The sequence below is a fragment of the Panthera onca genome, chromosome E3 (assembly GCF_046562875.1).
Source record: "Panthera onca isolate mPanOnc1 chromosome E3, mPanOnc1 haplotype 2, whole genome shotgun sequence".
Lineage (NCBI taxonomy): Eukaryota > Metazoa > Chordata > Mammalia > Carnivora > Felidae > Panthera > Panthera onca.
Window position 1 is genome coordinate 3880120 of NC_138354.1, and position 27951 is coordinate 3908070.

Below are 27951 nucleotides of genomic sequence, written 5' to 3' on the forward strand. Positions count from 1 at the left end.
ACTTCCCCCAGAATCCAGGACGGCCCTGCGTGGTGGTCCCCGCCACCCCGTTTCTCCAGCCTCCTCAGCACCCGAGTGCCCGGAGCCGCAGGAGCTCCCAGCTGACGCAGCTAACGGCTAGGAGGCCGTCCGCCGCGACGACGCCCGGCGGGCGCTCGGTCAGCTCAGGGCGGCGGGGCTGCAGGGGGCGGCTCACATGCTGCTGGCTGTAGCCCTGCAGAAGCAGCAGGTGGGGCGACTCGTACAGGGAGTAGCGCATGGCGTCCGGGCCACGGTCCTCGGCGCCCTGGGCGGTGGCCGAGCTCAGGCTGGTCTCGCTGACGGTGCGGCGCAGCCGGGATGTGGGGGGGCTCTGGGCGGCGCCCGAAGCCAGGGCCGGGGTCCCCTTGGCGCGGCTCCGCTGCAGCCTCCGGGCTTGGGCGTTTATCCCTGAAACGGAAGCAACACGGTTAGGTAAACAGAGCCTCCGGGCCCTTCTGCAATCAGACGTCCTGGGTCCCCTTCTAAAGCTGGTCAGTCGCTGTTTTGTCAACTGCTACAGAGGAGACTGCGAGACTCATGGGGCCGGGGCACCTCCGAGGCTCCCCGAGGCTCCATGTCCAGAGACGCCCATGGGAACCCAGTGACCCACCTGGACCAGCCACCCGGCAGCCCTCCCCTCAGGACGCCAAACCCACTGCCACCCTCACTTCCCCTGGGCCACCTAGGGGCTTGTCCCTAAAGCCCTGCCAGGCCACCCGTGTGTGTGTGTGTGTGTGTGTGTGTGTGTGTGTGTGTGTGTGTGTACGGCCAGGCTCCTGCGGGTGTGTGTGTATGGGGAGATGCCTCTGTGTGTGTGTGTATGTGTGCGGGGGGGGGGGGGGGCGCGTGCGGGTGTGTGGGGGGAGGGCGCGTGCGGGAGGGAGGGCGTGTGTGCAGGGGGTAAGGTGCGTGGGCGTGTGTGCGGGGGGGGGGGACGCGTGCGGGGCAGAAGGCGCGTGCATGTGGAGAGGAGGGCGCGTGTGCGGGAGGAGAGTGTGTGGGGGGGGAGGGCGTGTGGGGGGGGAGGGCTGTGTGCGGGGAGGGAGGGCTGTGTGCGGGGGGGGGGGGAGGGGCGTGTGTGGGGAGGGGGAGGGCGTGTGTGGGGAGGGGGAGGGCGTGTATGCGGGCGGGGGGGAGGGCACGTGCGTGTGTGCAGGGGGAGGGCGCGTGTGCGGGGGGGGGGGGAGGGCGCTGGGGGGGTTGCGTGCGCGGGGGCTGCCTACGTGCGCGCGAGGGGACGGTGCATGTGCACCGGAGTGTGTGCTGTGATTAGTTGAGACAAGAAATATTCACAGCCTCCTTCCCCCCCGCCCCCCAGTTTACAAGGAGGAAGCAGTCTGTGTGCCCTCGACCCCCCCAGTCCCCTGAGCTGGCTGGTCTCTGTGTAGAGCAGCATGGCTGCTCCTTTCCGAGCCCCTGACACGGCCAGGTCCGAAAGCACACACATGCACACAAACACGCGTGCAAACACACGCACGTGCCCACACACTCACTCGTGCACCTGCGCCCCCTCCGCCACCAAAGACTCTTCTACACACAGGAGGCACTCGCAACGAACGCTGCTGGAAAGCTGAGAAGCCAACTGGAGCCCAGGAGGCCAGTGAGCAGAGCTGACCCCGGCGCTTTCTTTCTGAGCCCTCTCCCGACTCCCCCCCCCCCGCCCCACTACAGCCCACCCGCCCCCGCTTGGAGCCTGCCTTCCTACAACGTTCCAGGCACACCAGGCGGAGCCCGAGGAAGTGAGGCAGGCCGGCCGGAGCGAGGGTGCCGCCTTACCCGAGAGCGGCCCTTCCAGGACGAAGCCTGCTTCTCTGCACCCGCAAGAGGCCGGGTCTGCGGGAGGCCAGGCCGGCGGTGCAGCCGGAGCCGCAGTGCGAGGCCGTCCGCCCGGCGCCCGCTGCTCCTCCGTGCCTGCTGCAGAGCCAGCGACTGGCAGGCAAGAGCGGTCGGGCAGAGGGGGAGGTGGGGCGGGGGAGCGGGGGAGCAGCGGGTCAGGGGCAGGCGGGGATGGGGAGAGCAGGCCGGAGGACACAGGGAGGGCAGAGTGGGAGGGAGGCAGGGGGGTGGGAGGGGCAGAAGGACCTGGGGATGGGCGGGGGGGGGGGGGGGGGGGGGGGGGGCTGGTGGGCACCGGTGGAAGCCAGCTCCTCCCCCCACCTGCCCTGCCCCCCCTGCTCCTCTTAGCACCACAGACCCCAGGGCTTGTGGCAGCACTGGCACAACCGCGGGCCATGCTCAGAAGAAGAAACGTTTAAAAACCAATCCAAAATGATGCAGCCGCCAAGCTCTTCCTCCATCCAGGGTTAGGGTCGACAGCCCAGGGCCCAGGGCCGGCTTCCCTGGCCTCCCTGCAGAAGGGAGCGCTTCCTGCTAGGTGCAACTGAGCTCAGTGGGGCCAGAGGTTCTGGCCCGATTCCAGAGTCTGAGGGACACCCAGGAGTCTATACTCTGTAAAAGCGCCCACAAGGTTCTGGACCACTGCTGCCAAGGCACGCCCCCTCCACTGTCCGCCTGCACACAGACCCTCCTAGGGAGTTTCAAATACTGCAGCGTGGTCTGGCCTCCGGGTCTCCTCACTGGGTCCGGGGGCGGCCACAGGAGTGTTGAAGGGTGGGGGCTGAGGAACGCCGGCTCGGAGTCTGTCAGGGGTGAAGCGCCCATGGCCGGGAGGACCCTCACACCTGCACGGACACGACCCCGACACGACCCCACACACACCGTGCTCACGGCACGACCAGGAGAACCCTCGCACGTGCATGGACATCTGTGCAAGGACGGCCACTGCAGGCCACACGACCTCCGTGGGAGCTATGTGTTCACAGGATGAAGGTGCCACGGGGGAAAAGCGGGAGCCAAGTATGCACCCGAGGAGGGTGGAAAAACAGTTTAACACTTAAGGTACGAGGCCATTTCTTTACACACTTAAAAAGCACATAAAACATCATTGAAGGGACACCTGGGCAGGTAGGTCCATTGAGCGTCCAACTTGGGTTTGGGTCACGATGTCTCAGTTCATAAGATTGAGCCCCACAACCAGCTCTGCGATAACAGACTAGAGCCTGCTTGGGATTCTCCGTCTTCCTCTCTCTGCTCCCTGCTTGCTCTGTCTCAAAATAAACTTTAGAAAAAAATGGGGGGTGGGGGCGCCTGGGTGGCTCAGTCACTTAAGCATCTGACTTCGGCTCAGGCCACGATCTCACGATTTCGGAGTTCAAGCCCTGCGTCGGGCTCTGTGCTGACAGCTCAGAGCCTGGAACCTACTTCGGATTCTGTGCCTCCCTCTCTCTCTGCCCCTTCCCGACTCCTGCTGTGTCTCTCTCTCTCAAAAATAAACATTTAAAAACAATTTTTTTAAAGAAAAGACCCACAGTCAATTCAAGAAATGGCTGTCATAGGTGGGGACAGAATGAGCCTGGGGATATATATAATACAAAGAACATAATGGCTCGGAGTGTATTTTTATATATAACTTTGTATATATGCCGTGTCTTTTATATAAGAAAACTCCAAGTCAACATGAATAAATTGTACGTCAATTCTGGGCGTCAGTTACATCATTCTTTATACTTTTAGAATCATAAACACCTTGCAGGCACCCCCCACCACCACCACCAGGCACATGACCACGGCCCCCTTGTGGCCCTAGGTGCAGTTCCAGGCTTGGCCCCATCCTCACAAGGCCACTAGAGGTGAAGACCAGCACTGTCCCCAGCGAGAGGCTCCGAGGAGGCCCGTGGCTCCCAGAGTGCTCACAGGGACAGTCACCTTCCCCTGCTGCCAGCTGATTTTAGTTCAGCTTTGCCATCATCAGATCCAGGCATCTGAGCACTATGCAAAACCAGGACAGATCTGCCCAACTTGGAAAGAAGGCCCTCACTTCTGGGTGGAGGGTGACAGGTGGCACACAGCTGGGCAGAGTCCTTGCAAACGTACCCCAGAAACCTTCAAAGGCACGCGTGGCGTGGCTCTGGCCTGCACAGCGTGGGCGTTTGCAGGGTGCTCGGGCCCGGGCCAGGTGTGATGTGGCCGAGAAGCAGAGAGGAAGGAGCCTGTGGTGCAGAGGCCGGCCGGGTCTGCAGCCTGATGGGGGGTGGGGGTGGGGGATGGCTGGGGTCTCTGCCACCAGCAAGGCCATCCCAGCAGCCCCGCCACCCCCAGGCGGGGATTTCACTCAGCAGAGGAGATCTAATGAAACAGACGGGCAATGGGGTCCATGCCCGTCACAGCACGGTACTCTAGGTGGAAGCTATTCATCCCACAAGAGTGCCAGGCCGTGCCCACGGGTGAAGGAGATGCCCTCCAAGGCTGGCGGGCCAGAATAGACCCCGTCTGCCACCACACTCCCCCCGCGATGGGCCGGGCGTGCCGATCCACACGTGTTCCTGCTACGGTGCAACTGAGCTCAGTGGGGCCAGAGGTTCTGGCCTGATTCCAGAGGTCTGAGGGACACCCAGGAGTCTGTACTTTGTAAAAGAGCCCAGAAGGTTCTGGACCACTGCTGGGAAGGCACTCCCCCTCCACCGTCCCCAGACAAAGCCCCTGGTGCAGAAATGCGCCGAGCGCTTGCTAAACTTACTTGAGTACCTACCCATTTAACTTGAGTTTCAGATTTCTAATTCTTTTCTCTAGGTAAGTGTTTGTCAGCTCCCAGAAAGGTGGCAGATATGGGGCTCCCCGTTCCACCCTTACATAGCTGCTCTGGTGAAAAAGCAGAAACACGGCCCAAGAGAAGTGGAAGCAGGGGTCCGGGTAGCCCGCCTGCGGAGGCCTCCTGCACCTCTGCCGGACACACGCGGGACCACCTTGCCCCGCCCCCCTCCCCAGGACACACGCGGGAACCATGGTGCCTCCCAACATTCGTTAATGCACACAGGCACCAGACTCAGAAGCCAAGCGACTACTTTCCTCATTTTAAGAGGACAAATCAACGCGAGGACATTCTGAAACGACAGGCATCACAAGTCAATCGCGGGCCCTGATGGGACACACAGAGTCCACTGTGCGTCTCCTGAACCCTTCGCTCTGACCCGGGAACTGGGAAGGGACTCCTAACCTGCAGGAGGTGTGGCCGTGATAGGGACAGTGAGAGAAGGTAGAGATCGGCCACAATGGACGCGGTGACAGAAAGGAGCTCCGCGCGTCCCTTTCCTGGCCGCTGGCCCCAGCTAGCTCCCTCACCTGCCCAGAACTAAACCCACAAGCAGGTGGCTCTGCAGGACAGGAATCCGTGGTTCCCTCATCCCCTGGATCAGACGTTCCTGGGTGAGGCAGCCATCTGGGCAGGGGAGGAAGCGGCGTGGGGTACACCCTGGGCCGCAAACTCTTTTAAATGCAGCCCCTCTTCCCTCCACGTCGGGTTGGTGCAGACGTCCCCTCTGCCGGTGGAGAGGACAGGACTCTGTGCATACCAGGGGTGGCAAAATTAATTTTGAAAACAGTTGGTAGCTGTCACCGGAGCTCCGGCCACGGGCTGGATGCTGGCTCCAGGACAGCAGTGGAAAGAAAAACACAGCTCTTTCCTGAACGTCACTAAGTTTAGGACAATAAATTTAACCTGTAGCTTTTTACCTCGGAATCCTGTTTGCTCTTCCCTCCGGGACTCAGAGTTTGAAACAATACGTACAACTTGGAAAATCTGTGTTGCCTACACCCACCGCGCGTGCGCAGGGCTGGTGGTCTCTCAGATGTGGTTTTGATCGATGACTAAAGACTGATGGGGCAACGGAATGGTCCTGCGTAAGGGAATTTTATTAGAATTGGGGGAATTTGACTACTTTTAAGTGATCTCTAGTAAGTTGGGCATACACTGCTGAATACACTCTCCAGTAGCTGCTGCAAAATGCAGAGGGACACCTGCCTCGAGCAAGTCCGTTTTAACTGCAACACCCTTTTCTACTTTAGCAAAGACACAGAATGGAGCGCTCTGAGTTACCAAGCAATCCTTGAAGTTAACGTGAAGTTTTTTGTATTCGAAATGCACAAAAAAGAACTACTTACAGATAATTTGGTGAGCACCTGTCTACTGCCTGGCCAGCCTTACTCTGGGCATTTTGCATTTAATTCCACTTCATCAAACCCTATAAAGGGACTGCGGGTGGATGGGAATATGTTAGCCTAGCTTTACAGGACCAGTCTGACTACTGGCAAAGAAAATTCTAAACCAAATGTACATGGAGCACCACCCCCTTGGGAATAAGACGGGGATGCTTGCTATGACCACCTCCATTCAACGTTGGACTGGAGGTCCTGGCCAGTACAATTAAGGCAAGAAAAACAAATGAAAGTCCAAGAATTGAAAAGAAAGAAATAAGATTATAATTATTTTGCACACAATTTGACTGTGTTTATAGAGATCTCAAAAGAGGGGCACCTGGATGGCTCAGTCGGTTAAGTGTCCGACTTTGGCTCAGGTCATGATCTCGCGGTTCGTGAGTTCAAGCCCTGCATTGGGCTCTGTGCTATCAGCTCAGAGCCCGGAGCCTGCTTCAGATTCTGTGTCTCCCTCTCTCTCTGCCCCTTCCCAACTCGTACTCTGTGTGGGTCGGTCTCTCTCTCAAAACTAAATAAACATTAAATAAATAAAAGACACTGCAAAACACTCTATGGACAAGCAATCAGAACTAACAAGTGAATTTAGCAAGGTGACTAGACATGGTGAGTGTGCACGTTCACCATTTTCGTGTGGGAGAAACAGTGAGAAAAGGGTATGTCAAAGTAATGGTGCCATTTATAATCGTGTCAAGAAACACGAAACAACGAAGGAACAAGTCTACCCAAGATGTGCAGGACCCCAACACTGCTAACTACAAAACGCCATGGACAGAAATTAAAGACCTAACGAATAGAAGGATACACCAAGTTGATGGACTGTAAAGGTATCCGTCCTCTCTAAACTGATGTATAAACTCAATGTGATCCCACATTGGAAGGGTCTCAGCAGATGTGTGTGTACAAATTGGTAAGTGTATACGGCAATGTAAAGGGTATAAGGTAACCTTGAAGATCAATTGTGATGCGGGAAGACTCGAACTATCAGATAACAGCCTATTCTAAGCTACAGTAACTGAGAGAATGTGGTGGTGCTATAAGGACAGTAGACCATTGGAACAGAAACGAGAGTCCTGGAACAGAATCTCACATACGCAGAAAGGATGGTCTTCTCAGTAAATGATACCGGGTCAAATGCATCTCCATATGGAAAAAAAAAAAAAAAAAAAAAAAATCATGACCCCTACCTCACACCATTCACAAAAATTAACTCCAGATGGACTATAGATCTAGCCGTGGAGATAAAACAATGAAGAATTTAAAAGAAAACACAGGAACAGATCTTCACGGCCTCGGGCACACAGAGATTTCTTACATGGGGGGAAGGCGCTGCTCACAAAGGGAAGACCACCCCCCACAGATGCTTCTGGGTGCGCTGCAGAGGTTACAGACACTGACAAGTGCAACTCTTCAAGTGTGATACTTGCACTGGTCAGAGAACAAGGAAGTGTCTAGAGGGACCCTAAAATAATTTGACTCTTGCATACACGGGGTCAACCGAAAAATCAGGTCTAAAATTTAACTGTGTGGCTTGCTGAATAACAGTGAAAACTGAATTCACAGCCTCAGCAAGTTCCCCAGGTGAAAGTTTGGGAAAAACTTGCCCTGATGGGGAAAGAGCAGGACCCTAAACCCTGGAACAGTGCCATCAGGATGGGCTCTGACAAAGCTGTGCCACTTGAACCCCTGATCCAAGCTGAGCCTTACTTGCCAAGAGGAGTGGCCTGTCCTGCTGTGTCTGAAGAGACTGGCTTTCCCCGGCTCTAGGAACCTACAAGCTCCACCTGGGGGCCTCTTTCCCTGAACCGCTACCCCGGTGACCCCTCAGTGCACTACTGAGCCCACGGGTGCCAAATTTGAGTGGCACCCAGAGCAAGAGTAAGACGGGCAGCAAGTCTGGGCTGCGGGCACGCTGCTCCGGCCCCGGGGAGCCGATACCCCCGGACTGCGCCAACGGGCCCGGGGCCAGCCTCAGCGGTTTGGAGCACACCTTCCGCTTTCCTTTAGAAACATCTCCTGACCCGTTACTGGGGCCCGGTGGGAACTGGAGGTGACATCACAGGACGGCGCAGCCTGAGTTCCCGTCACCAACTGGTGTGGTTTCTGCTTCGCTGACTGGCCCAGTCATCGTATTAAGAACTTCTCTTCAAAACGTGTGAAGGCCAATTGCAGCGTAGGAGGGGATATTTGTGGTACAGCCCTCAGGAAAAGGGCCCGTCCCCAAAATCACTAGGAACGGGGCAGACGACCCAGCAGAGAAGCACGCGAGGGCTTCGAACAGATGCCGCAAAGAACATCCGAAACGGTGTTTAAACATATGAGAACGTGATTCGCCTCACTCATCATCAGATACGCAAACTAAAACCACAAATAACTGCTACACAACCGTGAGCGGGGCCGTAGTGAAAAGACAGGCAGCACCAAGTGTGAGAGCGAAAACGGAAGTCACAACTCTTACACACTGGTGGTGGGCGTGTCAACAGGCACACGCACTTAGAGGAGAAACGGTTAGCAGTATCTCCTACACGAGCACATACGCACACTCACTGGCCCATCGACTGTACCCCCAGTCGTGCGCTTGACAGAAATGCACGCGTCACCACAAGACAGTCCCAAGTACGTTCACGGCAGCGTGATTCCTACTGAGCCCCAACTGGAACCCACCCAAGTGTCCGTCAAAAACTGAATGGGGACACAAGTTGGAGTGTTTTCATGTGAATGCACAATAGCATACAGCAATGATCATGAACTCTTCCATAACCAACAAAATCAGGGAATCTCTCAAAGGTGATAATAAGGCCAAGCACAAGAAGGTAGATATTACAGGATTCCATTTGTAGGAAATACAAAAAGAGGAAAAACCCAACTTTGGTGTTAGGAGTCAAGACAGTTGGGTCAGTGCCTCACGGTCAGGAGGGACCAGGAGGGAGCCCTGCTCGAGTCCCAGGAGCGCCCCGTCTCCTGACCTGGGTGCCTGCTGCACAGTCCACTCACTTTTTGAAGATTCACTGAGCTGCATACTTACAATCTGTGCACTTTTCTGTCTGTGTGCTCTATTTCAATGACAAGTGTCCTTCTAAAAGGAGCCCAGGTGTTGAGATTATCATACACAAAATATACAACCACGCCTGCCCTGTGTAAAAAAGTAAAACACACCTTGAAATATGTGGAGAGAACAGTAAATTATAAACAGTGACGCCAGATTTCAAAAAGAACAAACTTCAAGTTGTAGAAATGAAAAATTCAGTAACAGAAACTATCGCTTCCATGTAATGTATCAGACACACGAAACATATCAGAAAGGAGAAGTGATGAACTCAAAGATCAGTCAGAAAAAATTACCCAGGAAGTGGTGCAAAGAGACAAGAAAGAGAAAACATATGAAAGGGGCTAAGAGACAGAGTGAGAAGGTCCGACGGGTTTAAAGACAGCTCCAGGAAGAGAGGTGTAAGAATGGCACAAAGGCAACATCTGACAAGAAAAGAGCTGAGAATTTTCTAGGACTGACTGAAGAATCCAGTTCACAGAGTCGTGACATCCAATAAAAGAACGAAGAAAGACATCACAAGAAAACACATGAAAGTCTCCAACAAGACACAGGCGAACCAAATCCAGCAAGATAGGAAAAGGATGATACACCAAGAGCACGTGGGATTTATCCCAGGAGCACAAGGTTGATTTCACCTACGTAAATCAATCACTGTAATACAGCAAATCAATAGAGTAAGACACCAAACCACACGAGCATCTCAGCAGACACAGTAGAGAGCTCAGGACGTGTGCGAGAGCTGAGGAAGGGTCTCAGGGAGTCCTTTTCCCAAAGACCAACGATACTCCAAACAGGTAAAGCGAAACCGTCGTGTAGGAGCAAACACGCGGGTGTTATCACTCAGAGAAAAGGGACCAGATGAGCATTAGGAAATCAGGACAGTGGTGGCTTGCGGGGGTGGGGGTGGGTGGCTGGGGCAGGGCGACCTGGGGCAGGCGACCATCCGTGTCCACCCAAGAAAAGCAAGCGGGAAGCACAGGCGCTACGAGCATAGCTCAGCGGGCCGTGCTCGCTTCGCGATCTCCCTCCCACTGACCCTACAGCAGTCGCGCTCCACGCCCTTTCCCGCACGCGGGCCCTTTCACAGCGGCAGCTACACGCACCCGGCCGCGGCCTCACGACCACACCGCCTTGCGTTTCTAGGGCGCAGGGGACGCGGCTTGGCCCGCAGAGGGGCCGGCCGGAGACACTGGGGACACCAGGAACCAGGAACACGGCGCAGAGACCACGCATGGTAACCATCTACACCAGCGATTCTGAAAGCCGGGCGCTGCCGGGACAAGTGGAGTCTTGCTGGCTCCTTCCTGGTCACTCGAAGGCTGTCCGAGGCGGGCAAGCGCCACCCGCACCCACCGCCGGCCCTGCAGCCTCCACGTGCCCCTGCGCCGTCTCCACAGCACACCCCTTAGCTCCGCCCAGAACCTTCCTTCCTGAAAGCGACCCGGGGATTCGGTTCCCAGGCAAAATGCAAACGTCCCGAGCTCCCCAGCTTTCTCCCCACGTACCCAGGAAAACTTCAAAGGGAACAACGTCCCCCGGGGGGCCCTGTCCAGAGCAGCCCATTCCTTAAGCTGGGTCGTGGGTACACAAATAGTTCACGGTATTATTCTGTATCTGCTTTTCGTGGGCTTCAAGTATTTCACGATCAAGAGGAAAGCAGAGACAGGTACAGAATGAGAAATATAAACATTCATAAACATCCTAAAACCCGTTCGGCCTCACAAATACTACAGGAAACAACCTACAGGAGGGAGAGACGACGTCCCTCTTTCAAGTCAGTATTTCAAATGATGGAAACAGGTGATGGCTAAGATACGGAAATGGACGTCCTGCTGGTGGGACGGAAAGTGGCACCAATCTGCCCCCAGTTTTAAAAACAGCTATCGAGGGGCATCTGGGTGGCTCAGTCAGTTAAGCGCCCGACTTTGGCTCAGGTCATGATCTCACGGTCCCTGAGTTCAAGCCCCATGTCGGGCTCTGCGCTGACAGCTCAGAGCCTGGAGCCTGCTTCAGTTTCTGTGTCTCGCTCTCTCGGTCCTTCCCCTGCTTGCTTGCTGTCTGTCTGTAGCTCTCTCTCAAAAATAAATAAGGCCTTTAAAAATTTTTTAATAAAAAAATAAAAATAAAAAAAGCTATCGAGATATGCCAACTACACCAGTATTAAAGATATATCAGTATCCAAAATGTCCCATTCTTCCAGAAAGGAATGGTACTGTTAAGTTGCTGTCCTACAGAAATAATCAAAAAAGGAATCAAACATTTAGGTACAAGGATGTTTATTTACATAAGCATTATTTATACACCAAAAAATGGGAAATATTCTTAAAATCCAATAGGGAAACGATCAGGTGTACTCATTCAAATGGCATTAAAAATTACGTTCATAGGGGAGCCTGGGTGGCTCAGTTGGTTCAGCGTCCGACTCCTGGTTTTGGCTCAGGTCATGATCTCCTGGTTCGTGGATTCGAGCCCCGAGATGGGCTCTGCACTGACAGTGTGGAGCCTGCTTGGGATTCTCTCTCCCTCTCCCTCTGTCCCTCCCCGACTCACGTGTGTGTACTCCCTCTTTCAAAATAAATAAACATTAAAAGAAATTATGTTTATAGGGGCATCTGGGTGGCTCAGTCGGTTAAGGGTCCGACTCTTGGTTTCAACTCAGGTCATGATCTCAAAGTTCATGAGTTCAAGTCCTGCATCAAGCTTTGTATGGATGGTGCAGAGCCTGCTTGGGATTCATTCTCTCTCTCTCTCTCTCTCTCTCTCTCTCTCTCTCCTCCCTTCTCCTTTTCTGCCCCTCCCCCACTTGCACTCTAATAAACCTTAAAAAAAATTATATTCATAATATGAAAATATGAATAAATATACTAAGTTAAAGAAAACGGAGGACGTGGATGTAGGTGGATTTAAATTGCGTAGGAAATCCAATAATAAGAAGAGACTGGAATAGTAAGGGGACATTTTAGGTGATTTCTGTTCTCTTCTTTATACTCCCTATTTCCAAATTTTCAACAATGGGAATGTCATTTTTCTAAGTGGAGAGAAATGACATTTTAAAGCACTGACAGGACTGTTTCTGTGGTAAACCTTGGACCTTCTCACGTTAATTCGAGCCTCAGTCAGGAAAGAACATCCCCTCTCTAGAAGGAATCGCCTCACTAAGATAACGGGTAACCGAGTGGATAAAATGCTTAAGCCATTTCTTGGTCACAGAAAGAAACAGAGCCCCCAGGACTGCAGCAAAGCAAGAGCAGTGTGGCAGCAGAAGCAAGAACTTTCTGAACCCCAGGCCCTATCTGGTTCCCCCGACATGAGGAGATGGCGCTGAGCCCTTTTGCAGGGAGGACCGCGTGGCACGCACAGTGACACATGGCACACACAGACAAGAAAGACCCGGGGACCGCTTTCTGCTCTAGGCCCGCCAGGTGGGCATCCCCTGGGTCCAGCCGGAGAAGGCGATCCTCGTGCCAGAGCTGAGCGGTCTCAGGTTTAACCTTCCATTAGGAATCCTGACCCCAGAGAAGGGCTCACCCCCTCCCCCGCCACTGCTCTGGAATCAGGTCCCCACGCTGACCCCGCAGGTTGGAACAGGCAGTTGAGGAAACTGCTTTGCAAGTAGACCAAAACGACAAAGAAGAGAAACTAGGAGACCGAAAAATCAGAAAAATAGATCCAGAACCTGAATAACAGAAGAGCCCGAAGAAATCGTCAAAGGAATAACATAATTTTTCAGAACGGAATTCTTAATTTTTCAGATCCTGAGTTTTTAGATTAAAATGGCCCATTAGAAGTCCAACACACAAGAGAGGTTAAAAACACACGAAGGGTCAAAATATGCAATTGGGTATAATCTGAATAAATATGGTAACGGATACGACCATAATTTTTTTAAATAAGAAGTTAAGACTCACACCAGAGTGGAAGCACACCCCTTCCAAGGCACACAGCCTGGCTCTTCCGAGAGAGGCTGGGAGGGAGCAGCACAGAGAAATGAGAGGTTTCCAGAAGGAGAAAAAAGCGACTGAACATGAGGGGTGAGGAAGCACAACGTCTAGCAGCTCCCCCGGGGGGCGCTGGAAGTTACTGGAAACAGACCAACACCTTCAAATTTCTAGGAAGAAAGTTGCTTTGATTCTAAAACTCCACACCCATATCAACTATTAATCATGCGTTAAAGTAGGATAAAGATCTTTTTAGACATACAGGGTCTTGAGCAATTTTAATTCCCAGGTGCACTTTCTCAGGAAGCCACCGGGGAGAGACTCCACCAGGACGGGAGGTGGGGGGGGGGGGGGGACCTAGAACGAGGAAGGGACAGCGAAAACCAGGGGCTCCTTCCCCAGAGAGATGCCAAGGGAATGACAGCTAAGAGCAGCCTTCAGGGGCAGCCAGCCCAGACTGAAGCGAGGCAGCGGACCCAAAAACGCTGGAATTGATAAAATACACCATATAGCTGAGCATCCTGAAGCAGGACAACTGGCAGAGGGCTGGGGAAAACTGGATTCGTGAGAAGCACGGACAGAAAGAGAAAACAAACAACGATAACAGTAATTCACTTGCAAGAAACTAAAGGTCGGACCGCCAGGAAAAGTAACCCTTGTACAGACCCACCTTCAGTTGTGAAAAGCCACACCTGGCCGAAGCAACGTACACCCCGCTGCCTAACCCGGCCCCAGCCCCGTGTGCACCGAGAGCACGGGCCACCGGAGCTGGATGGTTTAACGAGGGCCATTCCCATCCCCATGGTGGGACATCCCTAGCTCTGCCCGAAATTTAACAAATCAAGTCACTGTAGGGTAAGCTTCTTGTTTTAAGCTTTGGAAATAAGTGACAAAAAAAAAAAAAAAAAAAAAAAAATCATTCACAGATGAAAACGATTCCCTCGGAGGATCGCAAACATCGGGAAGAAGCGCAGGCTGGGGCCCGGCGTGAGGCTTGGCTGTTTTTAATCAGTGACGGGAAGCTGTGCACCCATGTGACTTTGGTGAAAAGTAAACGTTCAATGTGCATCCTGTTGCAGCTACTAAAGGAAGGAATGAATGAACACGCACACGCAGGGGGGATACGTCATCCGTCCTCTACATTTTAAATCCCCGACGTTATCTGCATCTTTGAAACTGGAAAGCATCCCACATTCATATGGACGCCAGCCAGGTGGCGGCCGTGAGGTGGAAACTTGGTTGTTGTTCCCTCCGGGGGCGGGGCAGGGGGCAGGGGGCGGCGCTACAGTCTTTCAGTCGCTTAAGGATTACTTGAAGAGCCAACGTGACCGCTGGCTGCTGTGTGCGAACTCGCAGAATTTCATGCCCACGGCTGGGAAGAAAATCGCAGAGCTAACAGCGGAGCCTTCTCCTCAGAAAGGGTGCGCCCGCGTGTTCCCGAGGGCACGTGGGCACGGACAGCCCGGAGTGGAGAAGGGGAATTAGACACTGGATTTATTTCACTCGTGTTTGTCTTCTCATGTATGCACGAAACTAAGAGAGATGAAAGTCCGTGATTAAATAAACCCTTACGTTTATGAGAGCTCTTCAGGGAAGTACAAAACTAAGAATCCTAAGCAATTATTAAGGCATGGTGTTCAATTTAACACTGATTTTTAGGTTAGTCGAAAGTAGGTACTGGCCATCTTGCAATTATTAACACATTCGGCATTAATACATTATATATGGCAATAGGTTTTGCAAAAGTGTTCTTAATGATCCCAAAATATACATAGCGCTCCATCCACACCATGGAATATTCCATAATCCCTAAAACGAGTGAATGGGAACTCTGACAGATGTGGAGAGACCTCCCAAAGGAGTTTGGTAGGAAAACGATGTGGCCCCATTTCTAAAACAACGAACTTTGATCAAAGCCTGTGTGAGTACACGTTTGAGTAGGTGTACTCAGGCTTACCCAAGCGCAGGCAAACTAGACAAGGTCACTATGGTAGGCAGAATTCTCAAATGACTGCCCCCCACCCCACGATCTCCGCTTCCTGGGATTACTCCCGTGACTGTGTTCAAGGGCAAAGAGATTTTGCAGATGTAATTAAGGTTCCTGACGGGTTGATCTTACCATACAGAGACAATCCAGGGGGCCCAACCTAATCACACGAGTGCCACCAAAGAAGAGCGTTTTCTCCAGCTGGTCACAGAAATCAGAGAGATTTGACGTGTGACAAGGGTTTGAACGCTGCAGAGCTGGGAGGGGCCCCCGGTCCACATACAGCGGAACAAGAAGGAAAGGCAGAGACAAGATGGAGACTTCAGTCCTGCAACCCCAAGGATCCAAACGCTGCCAATACCATGTGGGATTGAGGGGCCCCGTGCTCCTGTAGGGACCACAGCCACCCAGTGAGCGGAGGGCCCAGCCACCGCATGCCAGACTCCCGACACACTCAATCCGTGAGACACTGAAAGGGTGTGGTTTGAAGCCACTACACGTGTGCTTGTTGGCAGGGCCCGGAAAAAGGTGAGGAGCACCTCGCCTTGAAGACACCAGGATCGTGTGTCACAGGAGTGTGGACTTCGAGGGGGCTGTGGCAAAGGCTCAGAAGGACACGGGGGCGTGTTTCTGGAAACCCCGGGAAGGGGGCCCGTCATGCGGGAGCAGGACTTGTGACTGATGTGCCTGAGCACACCCCTCAGGAGATGCCACCCGCTTTCCTGTTACCTGTCCCAAGAGGCAAAGAGGAAGAGAAACACCAGGAGCTGTGAATCAGAATGGAACCCGGACTGATGACTGAAGATCCTCAGTCTCCGGACGACAAAGGAGGCCAAGAGTCTGAGGGTGGCGCAGAGAGAGGGGCCGGTGTCCTGCTCAACCCTCTCCTGGCGCCTCAGAAAGATCCGAAGGCCAGAGCGCCGGGCCACGCGAAGACCCTTTCAAGACACCAAGGGTGCCGCTCGTCGGTTCTCTTAACCAAATCAGGGGCCCTGGAGAAGCTTAAGGGCATCCTCACCTCTCAGCAGAAGCTGCAAAGAGAGAAGGGCCATCTCAGGAGCGTCCCTGGGTGCGGCGTGTCTGACGGCCGGCCGCCCCTGGAATCCACGCCTGGCCCAGCCGGCAGGTTCTCGGAAGCGAGCAGCTCGGAGCAGGGACGGAGGGAGCCCGGCACGGAGAGAGGCTCTCCACAGGCAGCAGGCAGAAGACGACACGCAGAAGAGTCCCGTCTTTCGGGAAAAGCGAAGAGTGGCTCAGAGCCCAGAGGACGGCCAGCAGAGTGTTCCCAGGCCTGGAAATCTCACCACGGCCCCCAGCCAGGCTCACCCGGCCGCATTTCAAATTCCACCTGCACCAGCGACTCCTTCTCGCCGTCCACTGCCCCCTTTCTGACCCAGAACGCCACGACTCTTGTCCCGCACCTGGCCGGCCACTGCATGCGGGGAGCCAACCGTCCCACCGGCCCGCGGGTGGGGAGCACTGTGCCCTCCGGCGGTAGAGCCGAGCCGCACTTAATGGATATACGCAGGCGCCCGCCCCACACCTGACTCGGATTCTGTACATGACGAGCATCTGGACGTGAACGGATACGTAACGGCACGAGACTGCGGGGCCTGGAGATGGCTGGAGCGTTTTGCCCACGGATGTAGCTGTGGGTCTTGGCCGGCCCGGCCCAGGATGAGCCCCCCGAGACCGGGCCCTCACGTAATCACCTCCCCAGGGCGTGGGAGGGACCTGTCAAGGTGGAAGCCATCGTGCCGCCGTTGAGGCTTTGTTTTTCTATGGCAAAAGAGGTTTTTGCAGATGTAACTCGTTTCATTAATCAGTTCACTTTGGGGTCAGTGAAAGGGAGATTACCCAGGTGGGCTTACTTTAAGCACATGAGCCTTTACGAGTGGTGAGGAAGTCAAAGACTGGCGGAAGGGAGTAGCCAATGCCACGCTGTTGGCCTGAAGGCGGGGGGGGTGGTTAGGGTTTCCAGCAGGGGGACAAGAACCCCAGTCCTCTAACCACGAGGAGCTGAACTCTGCCAACAGTAAGGCTGAGCCTCCTGACAAGAACTCGGCCTGGCTGACACCTCGGATTCAACCTTGCGATACCCGGAGACTCCAGCCAGGCCACGCGGACTTGACCCGTGAGCTGAGCAGTGTGTGTCGTTTAAAGCTGCCGTGTTTGCGGTAATTTATCATATGGCAAGAGAAAACTAATACATGCACGTACTAGGATGTCAACACGACATCAGGAGGGGTCAGAACGGCAGAGGCACTGATATGGCAGAGAGCAGAACGCCATGGTAAAGAAAAAAATGTTTGCATCATGTGAACTCATTTATGTAAAGTTAAAAGCAAGTGTATTGTTAGTGTTAAGAGAAGTGCTCGTTCCCTAAAATCCAGCGGTCTAATCAGGACTAGTCAGCTGAACATTCCCACTGAAAACAACCAACACTGGCCGTATGAGCCATAAACGACAGCGAAAGAAACCATTAGGCCAAAATCTGAAAGGAAAGAACCCACAGGTAAGGAGTTGTTCTTGTCTGGGAAAACCCTAGCTGGTTCCTGGGAAAGAGAACCGTGGTACCGCGAGAAATCAAAGCCCTGGGCTCGCCACGCAAGAGAGCCTACGGGAGGCCCTCCCTCGTTTCCCGTCCTTCCCTTCTCTGGTTCTGATACGAAGGTTTTCTTGGTTTCATAAACTGCTGCTGCTTTTTCTGTTCTCTGGAATAGTCTGAGGTGCAGTGTTGGAATAATCTGTCCTTGAGCATGAGGAAGAACTGGCCTGGACAGCCTTCGGGGCTGGTGTTTTCATGGTTCTGTCTGGTTTGGGTGCACGTTTGAATGGCTCACACACACTGTCGAGGAGACTGTTCAAGTTTTTGCCTTTCTTGAGTGTGTTCTGGTAGGCTGTATCTTTTCTAGGAGGTTGCCCATTTCATGTTAAGTTTTTTAATTTACTAGCAAAAAGCTATCTGTAAGATCCTTTTTTAAAACAAATATATTTTTGAGAGAGACACACACACAGAATCCAAAGCAGGTTCCAGGCTCCAAGCTGTCAGCACAGAGCCCAATGTGGGGCTGGAACCCACAAATCGTGAGATCATGACCTGAGCTACCCAGGCGCCCCCTTTTTTAAAAACCCCTAGTGTAATTGTCGCTATCCCCTCTTACACCTGAGATTGTTTATGTCCCATCTTGACTTTTCCTCCTCAGTCTTGCCAGTTTTGAGTAGTCTTTTCAAAGATACCACTTTTCATTTTATTGATCCTCTCTCTCCTGCATGTGTTCTGCTCTATATTGTTTCCTGTCTTCTCTTGCGGAGTTCATTAGATATATATTTTGACCTAATCAAGTAGGCAGGTAGCTCATTGGTTTTCAGTCTTTATTTTCTCGTATGAGCATTTAAAGCTTCAGCCCTCCTCTAAATCCCAGATCAGCTGCCTCCCCCAAGTTCTGATTCACATTCAAGTCTCGGATCCCTGAGCTGCTTGGACGTGTTTGAAGTTGTATATATCTGAGGGCTGTGTAAGAGTCGGCTATCACTGCCTGTCAGTATCCATTCTTTCCGCCTTTCTAACGGCATGACGTGAGGAACGACGAGGCAATGTGCCCAGTCACAAAAACCACCTTTCCGGGTCTCTCTTGCAGACCGGCGTGGCCATGCGGCTAAGGCGCAGTCAGCGAGAGATGAGGGAATGTTCCCGCTGGGACTTCTAGGAAAGCGCCGCGGAAGGAGCACACGGTTTGCGGAGACACCTTTGCCTGGCCCCCTCTTCCTGCCTTCCTGCCCTAAAGGCAGATGTGATGGCAGCGGCCCCGCAAGCATCCTGCATTTGAGGGGATCTTCCGGCCCGAAGGCGTGAACTGGAATGGCGGGGAGGGCTGGCCACGGAAGGAGCCACGGGTCCCCGGTGACCTGGAAAGCCACCCTATGGGCCCTGAACCTACCACTGCTGTATCGCCAAAGAAAAGAAACCTGCATTGAGTTCAGCGACTGTTACCTGGCCAAACGCAGTTCCTAATTAATACAGAGGCTGCCAAGACCCCACTTGGGACCAGTTTTTTGATCATGGAAGATTTCACCTATACGAAAGCATTTATAACTTAGACTAATAATAAAATGCACCCCACTTCATCCACCATCCAACTTGAAAAAGGCGGAACCCTTCCGGGCTCCCTGTGTTCTCGAAACTACGCCTCCCCGCCTGCTCCCCAGCTCTCACCCCGCCAAAAGGAACCCCTAGTCTGGATTCTACGTTCAACATTCCCTTATTTTTCATTGATGGTTAGACCACACATTTTGGTAACCCCAAGTTACACTGCTCTGTTTTGCTTATATCACACTATTTCTCCGCCGTTTGCTTTTTTCCTCAACCGTACGAGACACACCTATGTTGATGTACGTAGCTGTGGTTCATGTAAACTCGCAGCTCCGTACCGTTTATTGCATGAACACAACACTATCCATCCCTCCGTTTTTGGTTTTTGGGTTATTTCAAGCTCTAAAGCTATTACAAAATGCTGATACCGACACCCCTGTACTCGTGCCCTGGTGACCCATGGGACAGAGTCTTCAGGAGAAGGCTTCCTCTGACACCATGACATACGCAGATCGTGACATTTACGTGCACACCGGAGGTGACATGGAGGGGTGCAGAGTTCTGCATGCAGCTGCAGAGGGGGCCCACAGCATGGCTCCTCGAAGGCTCGGGGGACCAGTAAAATGAAGCACATCGGTGCCCCACAGTATGGTGGCAGAGGCACACAAGCCGGCCAATGGTGCCAGATGAGTCCAAATGGTCTCCCACGGCTCCCAAGGGGGACAAGGTACTTCCGGCTCTCACAGCACCTTTGGAGCACCCCCCTCCTCCTCCTCCACAGCCTGGATGTTGTTAGACTCTCTTTTTTTTTGTTTATTTCTGGGCAGGGGGGCGGCAGGGGCAGGGAGAGGGAGACACAGAATCCGAAGCAGGCTCCAGCCTCTGAGCTGTCAGCACAGAGCCCGACTCAAGGCTCAAACTCACGAACCGAGAGATCGTGACCTGAGCTGAACCAACTGAGCCACCCGGGTGCCCCTAGACCTACCTTCTATGCTCTTAATTCATGTCTCCTCACTGCTAATGCGATGGGGTATCTTGTACTTCCTGTCTATTCCTACCTCCTCTTCTGAGGCGGCTATGTGCTTTTTTGCCCGTGTTTGATCGAGCTGATTTTCTTAAACAGCTTGTACCTGGCATCCTTGATCTATTCCAGACAGTAATCATTTGTCAGTTGTATATATTATAAAATCTTCCCGTGTTAGCCTATTTTTCACTTATCACTGTTCATTATTTAATACAATTAAAGAGATTCACCCGTCTCTTCGTGGTTTGAGCTTTTTGTGTGTCTTCCCCAGGAAATTCTTCTCTATGCTTTTTGTTATTGAATAAAAAAAAAAACGGTTTTGTAGTCAGAGAACATGCTCTATGAATCCGGTAATTTGCAATATGCTGAATCTTACTTTCCAATCAAGTAGGAGGGTAACTTTTACACATCCCAATGTTTATTTGAGAGTAAGATGCACTTTCCAATTGTTGGGTGGAGGGTGCTGGAATAAATGTCCAACAGATAAGGGATGACAGACGCCGGCCAGGGGGATGGGTAACAAATCCAAGCCCCGGCCATCTGTTTACGTATTGTCTCTGGCTGCTTTCACGCCACAACGGCAGAGTTAAGTAGGTGAGACAGAGACCATATGGCCTCCCAAAGCTGAAAATATTTACTCTCTGGCCCTTTATAGGAAAAGCTTGCCAGCCTCTGTTGTGTTCAGAACGGTTTCCCTAGTTCTTTTTTTTGGTTTTTGTTTTCTTTTTTGGTCTGCTTGATATCAATTAATGAAAGAGCCATTTTTAAATCTAAGACAACACCACTTTTGGCAATTTCTCCTAATCCTTGCTTGTGATGTTACTTTATGTTAAGGCTAATTTATCAGATGCAAATGAGTTTTAAATTGCTCTATTTTCCTGGCACATTACTTACTAATTAAATGTATCGGCATCATTAAAGCAGTGGTCACTTTTGTCCCTAGTAATTACTTCTCTGAAATCTGTTTGGATGATATCATCACTATAACAGTTTCTTGTTGTTAGCATATTTTTTTCCCACTCTTTTATGTCTTATATTTTGGATGTGTCTCTCGTAACTAGCACACGGCTGCACTCAGTTTTCCCATGCATCCGGACCTTTTTAGTCAGAAAGTTTGGTCCGTTTGTTATATACGGCGATGTGTATTTATTTGGTTACATTTCTACCATCGTAGACTATACGCTATATTCTTTTTACCTATCTTTTTCTATACTTCTCCTCCCCCCTTCTTTCCCCTGTCCCCCTTTTTTTGCTTAAGTTTATTTTGAGAGAGAGGGAGAGGGAGAGAGAGAGAGAGAGAGAGAGAGTGAGCAGGGAGGGGCAGAGAGAGAAGGAGAGAGAGAATCCCAAGTAGGCCCCACTCAGAGCCTGATGAGGGGCTCAGTCTCACAACCATGAGATCACAACCTGAACCTATTATCAAGAGCCTGAGCCACCCAGGCGCCCCTTTCCTGCCTTTTTTTGATTCAAGTTTTTTCACTCCATTTTTTACCTTACTGAAGTTTTAACTCTTTCAAATGTTCCCCTCACATTGTAACATCAATTCTAGCCTTAATAAAGTAAAAAAATCTCCTCAGTGTCTTTATCCTCCTCCGCAACGATGTAAGAGCATCTGAACTCTGTCAGATTTAAACCCCTCTGCTTGCTTCTTTGCTATTTATTTTTATTGTTTTTAATGGAGAAATACATCATCTGTTTTCAAAATAGTGCTCGAAAAATACAAGGGGTACAGGTGCTATAAAACAAAGCAAACTCCAATCATGAGACACTACGTACATCATGTGAAAAAAAAAAAAAACTAGTCCAATATTCAGGTAATGAAAACTAGAAAGTTCCCAGTTTCCAGCTTGGTTAATTATAGTTACATGAAACACTTAATAAACTACTTTTCCCCTATGTGTTAACAAAATGACAAGACTAAATTCGTGCCTGGCAATTCCAACCCGACCCCACAGCTACCTGAAATACAGAGTTACTGTGCACACTCCACCTGACCTAGTGTGCCGGAAGGGTAAAGGACTTGACAGGGCAGACGTGGAAACCAGGAACGCTGTGTACTTGACATCACAAAGTAAGGGTGAAAAGAAATCCTCAATTACTGCAGAGCCTAAAGGGAAGACTAATCCAACCTTGGAAAGTGAATCTAGAAGGACAGGGGAAGGGCGTAAGAAATTATAGTTGAGTATGAAAAATGCACGTGTGGTAGAAAGGGACACGGCTGGGGGAGGCCGGAATCAGGACAGGCTAACTGGAAAACCTGTCAGGCTCACTGTGTCCAGATTAAGGCAGACTACGTTTCCATTCATCTACATCTGGGCCATTCATGTTTCCTAAACATGGATGTTCTGCTGCTTAATTATGAGTGGTCTTTTGTTTTTTTTAATTTAAGGAAGGTATTCCTAATCTCTTATAGAATAAAACAAAAACAGAAAGCTGACTAGATGTCAAGTGCTTGCTAGAAATTATTTTTTACATCTTAACATGTAAAAATTAACTGATGAATTTTAGTGAGTCCTTTAAAAATAAAAATTGGTTTAAATATTTGGGGGAAATGGCTTTTCGCTTACATGTTAAAATTGGAAATTAACTTTAGCACAAACAGATAGTCTGTGGGGCATACAAAATTTGTCATACGTAGTGCTCGTTTGAGCCATCCAGGGCCAATAACGTGTCTCCCAATTCGCTACTTTTAGGAAAGTTTTAGTAAAATATTAGCCATGGAGCCAAAATCCAGTGTTTTGTGCCATGAGGCCACAGGACTGTTGGCTTCATATCACGGTTAAGAATATACTAGCATTCCAGGTATTTTCATGAATCTACATACAAGCATACCTTGTGCATACAAGCAAAGAGAACGGAGTTGGGGTGAGGGGAGAGGCAAAAAACTTTTCTGTTTGAGGAAAAATGATTAAGGGCAAGAGACTAGGGAGTTTTGTTAGCTCTGAGACTGTATTTGCTGTTTGCTGATTGTATGCACTCTAAAACAATCGTACAGATAAAACCAATATATCATTTCTTGATTGTGTCCCAGCAAAACCAAAGACTATCTACTGCTTCAATGTCAAATATATACCCTATGCGTTGACATTTCACTTTTAAAGGGTTATGGCTACCTCACAGAGACCGCATTGGATGTACTTTTACACTTGTTCTGAAGTTTAGTACACACTGCATAACGGCATCCCATCTGACGATTAATAATGAAGAAAACTCTTCAGGAAAAAACTAGAATTCATCAAGCTGGAAAACTTAAAATTAGTTCTACTTTCTAATAGAAATATACATAAAGTGCATCGTCAGTATAAGGAATTCTGATACCAATTTGTATTGCAAATTTTCCCCGACAATGCATCAAACATAAATCCAGTCCAGATGTCAGGCATGGGGTTGCCAGCTGAAGGGGTTGTTTTTTTTTTCTCTTTATGGGCACTAGTCCTTTCAAATAGTTACTACAACTGCTGCTGACACATTAATAACAGTTCTAGCTTCACCTACTAACCTGGACTTCTGATCAAGATTAGCCAAGTAAAGGAAGTTACCAAATAAGGCTAAATCTATTTCGAGTCAAATCTCGTTCGGTATCCTTCATTCTCTTCCTGTGGCATTTGAAGACAACAGGTTGAGTTGGCAGATATTGTTTATGGACCCTGGAGGTTGTTTTTGTCAGTTCAGTCTGTCTTACTGAATTCTTGGTAACAGGAGCAGGATTTGCAGGAAGAGCAGAGATACTGAAAAGTTCTGTACTGGATGTTTTCCAGATGGCCAGCCACTATCTGAATGGTTTCTAGTGGAGTTATACTGTCTCTTTAGGAGATTGTTCCTCTTCTTTTAGTTTCTTTGGTCCTTTCTGAGGTGAGAATGTCTGCTAGACTCCCACTATAGGATTAGCTATGTTTGTTGCAGTGCTCCCTGAAGGCCTGGGTGGATGATTTACCAGACGTGTAGAAGAAACAACTCTGGCAACTGTGGGCTTTGGTGGTGGACAAAGGGCTGGTTGTGAGGCAGTCTGAGGAATGCTTTCCCCCGACGCACCCAAGCTTTCACTGGGATTCACTTGTTGCAAGGAGACTTCAGTAACTTGTACATTGGTCACAGATGCCACCATTATAGCAGGAGCAGGACTGTTTCTGCCCTGACAGCTGCCAGTCATTGGGCCGGTCTTCATAATGCTCGTAGGTGAAGGCACAGACATGCCGTCTTCACTGTCTACAGAGAAGTCAAGGCTGTTGTCATTCAAAGCTGTCAAAGTGACACCTTCCGCTGAATGTGTTTTCTTTTTCTGAAGCACTTGATTAGGTAGTAGTTGATGAAGTTCCTTTCTTCTTAAATGCATTGCAGCAATTTTCATATCTACCTCAAACATCTTAGTATTTATTGCTTGCCTATAAACCGTATCCGTGAAAGACTGGATATCATAGGTGAGATCAATACTGAGAACGTCAGAGTTTTCCGGCTTTTTTAACACTAACCCAATCACCCACATCGTGCGAAATTCTTCCCTGTCCGGATTTTCTTTAGGAGCCGGAAATGACTGAGGATTCACATGCGCCAGAGTAATAAATTCATTCTTCTCCAAGCTCCCGACCAGGATTCGGATTTTTGATTCCACCAAGCCCACCCATTCTAGATGTTGTTTCTCTGTTGGTGCACTTGCTAGAAGTACAATATAATGCTTGTACTTTTGAAAGAAGCTTGGAGCTTCAAAAAGCTTGGACCACTCTGCCTTACTCAGCAAAATTTCGTGTGTAATGGCCAGCCCTTGTTTAAACTCCTCAATCATGACCATCCTTGTTGAAACAGACACATTGTATGTGGAGTTCTGCTGTGGGTACGCTGGTGTGATTATGGGCATAAGATGGTACCTATCACTGGGATTTACTCTTGGGTCCCATACAGGCAAATTAAGGTTCTGTTCTTCAGGCTCTTTCAGTAGCACTGGATTTGGCCACTCCCATTCAGAAAACACCAAGAAAAACTTACGTACAAGAGTCGATGCTATTGCATTTGGATAGAGCTGGCAAGTTCTTGCCACTAGCATGGCCCAGGAAACACCTCCTAGGAAACCTAATATATTGGAATAGATATTGTGGCATTTGGCCCACAATTTGATAGCTCTCAGAGTTAGCCTGAAGTTGTCAATGTCGGGTACTAGATGTAAAATCTCATCTGTCACCCGGCAACCGTTAAGGCTTCTTATGCACCTAATATCTAAATTTTTAAGCAGACTGTCATCTCTTAGGTCCAAATCTTCTGGAATGGTCTGCAGCGCCAACCTTGCAAACAAAATATCAATCTCTATCCCATCAAAACACAGTTTAATAACTGGCACAAACGCCTCCTCAACAGCCCTTAAATCTTTCACTTCTTCGTGTAGTTTCAATTTATCATAGAACGAGGTGAAAAAGTCGCTTCGGTCAACATGTCTTGGAGCAACGCACAACGCATCGATATCGGCACCTTTCGTGTGTACTCCTAACCTGTAAGAGCCGAACGTAAAGATTTTCCCGCCAACGTTTTCAATTACAGCTTGCGGAAGGCTCTTGCTTTCACTGATCTCCCGTATCCATTCCTTTACCAGATTATTTAATTTTTCCAAAATTAAAATCCTGCGCTGCAGTTCCTCTTCCTCTTCAAAAACCCCGAAGGGCTTCAGGGTTTCGATTAGCTTCTGGGTAAGTACGCAGTCAGTCTCCTTGGGGGCCGCTAAACTGACGGGGGAGGAGATGCCACAGCGCTTGGGCGGCGGCGGGGTCTGTTGTGATCCAGGGGTCGTCACCGGAAACGGCATCATCTCTAGCGCCGGCCCCGCCACGCCACTTCCCCCGCCACCGCGACCTCCGCCCGGATCATGATCCGCTGAGGCGGGAGGGGCGCGGCTCCTGCCGGCCCGGGTCCAACCCGCTCCCGCTCCCGCTCCCTCTCCGCTCCCGCCGCTTCAAGCGCTCCTCTGCCTTCCCCTCAGCCCCAACATGGCGCCGGGGCCCTCGGCGCGGCGTTCTAGAACGGCCGCGCAGGCCACGCATGCCACGGCGCCTGCGCGGCGCGCAGAGCCCCACGGGAGTTGTAGTTTCGCGGGGGAGGGGGGCAGGGTACTGCGCCTCGTCAGTACCGTTTACGCACACCTACCATCTACCGCCTGGGTCTCCAGGGCCTCGCACCTCAGATCTACTTCCTCTCCAGGAGCAGCTTCCGGGGGGCCTCCGCCCTAACGCACGTCCTTCAGAAACGCCTCGCAGCCAGGGTCCGCGGCTGCCAAGCGTCCCTTTGCGTCCTCCGTGGCCAGGTGCCTGCCTGGGGGCTTAGCGGTGTCGGCACCTCGGGGTCGACGGTTCTGTTCTTTGCAGCCTTGAAGGTCCTCCGCGCCGCCTCTGCTTTCCACGGCTTCTGTTGAGAGGTCTGCGGTCCGGCCGACCCGCTCACCTGTCTTTCTGGCAGCGATACAAATCTTCCCTGCCCTCCACGTCCTGCGATGCCGCCACCAGGTGTCGAGGGATAAACTTTTCCCTTATCTTATCGTACACGGTGATTTCTGAACCGTAAGATGCGCGGTTTTCGTTTCATGACCCCAGGAAGATTCTCAGGCATGTCCTTGGAGTAGGCCCGCCCCACCACCGATGCGCGTCATGCGGACACGTGATGGACTCTCATTGGGCTCTCCATGTCTCCCGCCTCCCCTTTCTTCCCGGGTGATGCCGGGTCTACCTCTCAGTTCTCTGATTCAGTTGCAGTTAGTCTGCTGTTTAAGCCGTCACTGAAGTATCCATTTCAATACTTTTTTAAAGTTTATTTATTTTGGGGGGGGGGGGGGGAGTGCGCACACACGAGTGGGAGAGGGGCGGAGGGAGAGAGACAGGATCCCAAGCAGGCTCTGGGCTGATGGCATGGAGCCCCATGTGGTGCTCAAACCCATGAATCGAGAGATCATGACCTGAGCCGAAACCAAGAGTCCAGTGCTTGACCAACTGAGCCACCCAGGTCCCCCTCAATACTTAACAGCTTTAATCACCAGAAGCATTATCTTGTTCTTTTCCAAATCTTTCCAGCCTCTTTGGAAGACATTCTGTTCTTTCCTGTTTTCTTTCTACCTTTTATTCATTGAACACTAAACTAACTTAATATTCTATAACTAACGGTTCTTACTCTTAATATTCCTGATAATCTGATTCTAGCTTGTTTTCTACCAACTCAGACCAACATCATTTCACGTGTCTTGTAATTTTGGGACTGTGAGCTCATCTCTGGTGAGGCTTGGGATGCCTGTGTGGATGTCCTCCCAAAGAGGATTTGCTTTGTTTCTATCAGATGTCTTTGTACACTATCAAATTGTACAATGTAATTTAATTCCTCTTCCAAGGACTAGCCAGATTACCAGAGTAGTGCGATTTTGAACCCCAAACGCATGTGAGAGGAAAAGTATTTTTCCATTCTAGGGGAGTTTTCCCCACCCAGACCCCAGGTCAAGAAAGAGAACTCTAGGGGCGCCTGGGTGGCCCATTCGGTTGAACGTCCGACTCTTGATTTCAGCTCAGGTCATGATCCCAGGGTCGTGGGCTTGAGCCACATGTTCGGCTCCATACTGAGAATGGATCCTGCTTAAAATTCTCTTTCTCTCTTTCTCCCTCTGCCCCTCTCCCCCATTGTGTGCTGTCTCCCTCTAAAATATTAAATAAATAAGGAATGAAGGAGGGAGGGAAGGAGGAAGGAAGGAAGGAGGGAAGGAAGGAGGAAGGAAGGAAGGAGGGGAGGAAGGAAGGAGGAAGGAAGGGAAGGAAGGAAGGAGGGGAGGAAGGA

General features: G+C 51.0%; 2 protein-coding genes across 2 annotated transcripts in view; both read right to left on the minus strand.

Annotated features, from left to right (window-relative positions):
* RADIL (Rap associating with DIL domain) overlaps positions 1-27951 on the minus strand; it is a 62361-nt gene that overhangs the window by 24163 nt on the left and 10247 nt on the right. Inside the window, exon 2 of the mRNA XM_078439811.2 lies at positions 197-429. Within this exon, the coding sequence (XP_078295937.2) occupies positions 197-429 (233 nt within the window). The remainder of the gene's footprint in view (positions 1-196; positions 430-27951) is intronic.
* PAPOLB (poly(A) polymerase beta) lies at positions 23463-26147 on the minus strand. Its single transcript, XM_060649600.3, has one exon. The coding sequence runs from the start codon at positions 25949-25951 to the stop codon at positions 24026-24028; it is 1926 nt and encodes a 641-aa protein (XP_060505583.1). The 5' UTR covers positions 25952-26147; the 3' UTR covers positions 23463-24025.

What these genes read in the sequence shown, in the direction of transcription:
- PAPOLB (XM_060649600.3), bottom strand. Translation starts at nt 25,951, where the DNA reads ATGATGCCGTTTCCGGTGACGACCCCTGGATCACAACAGACCCCGCCG.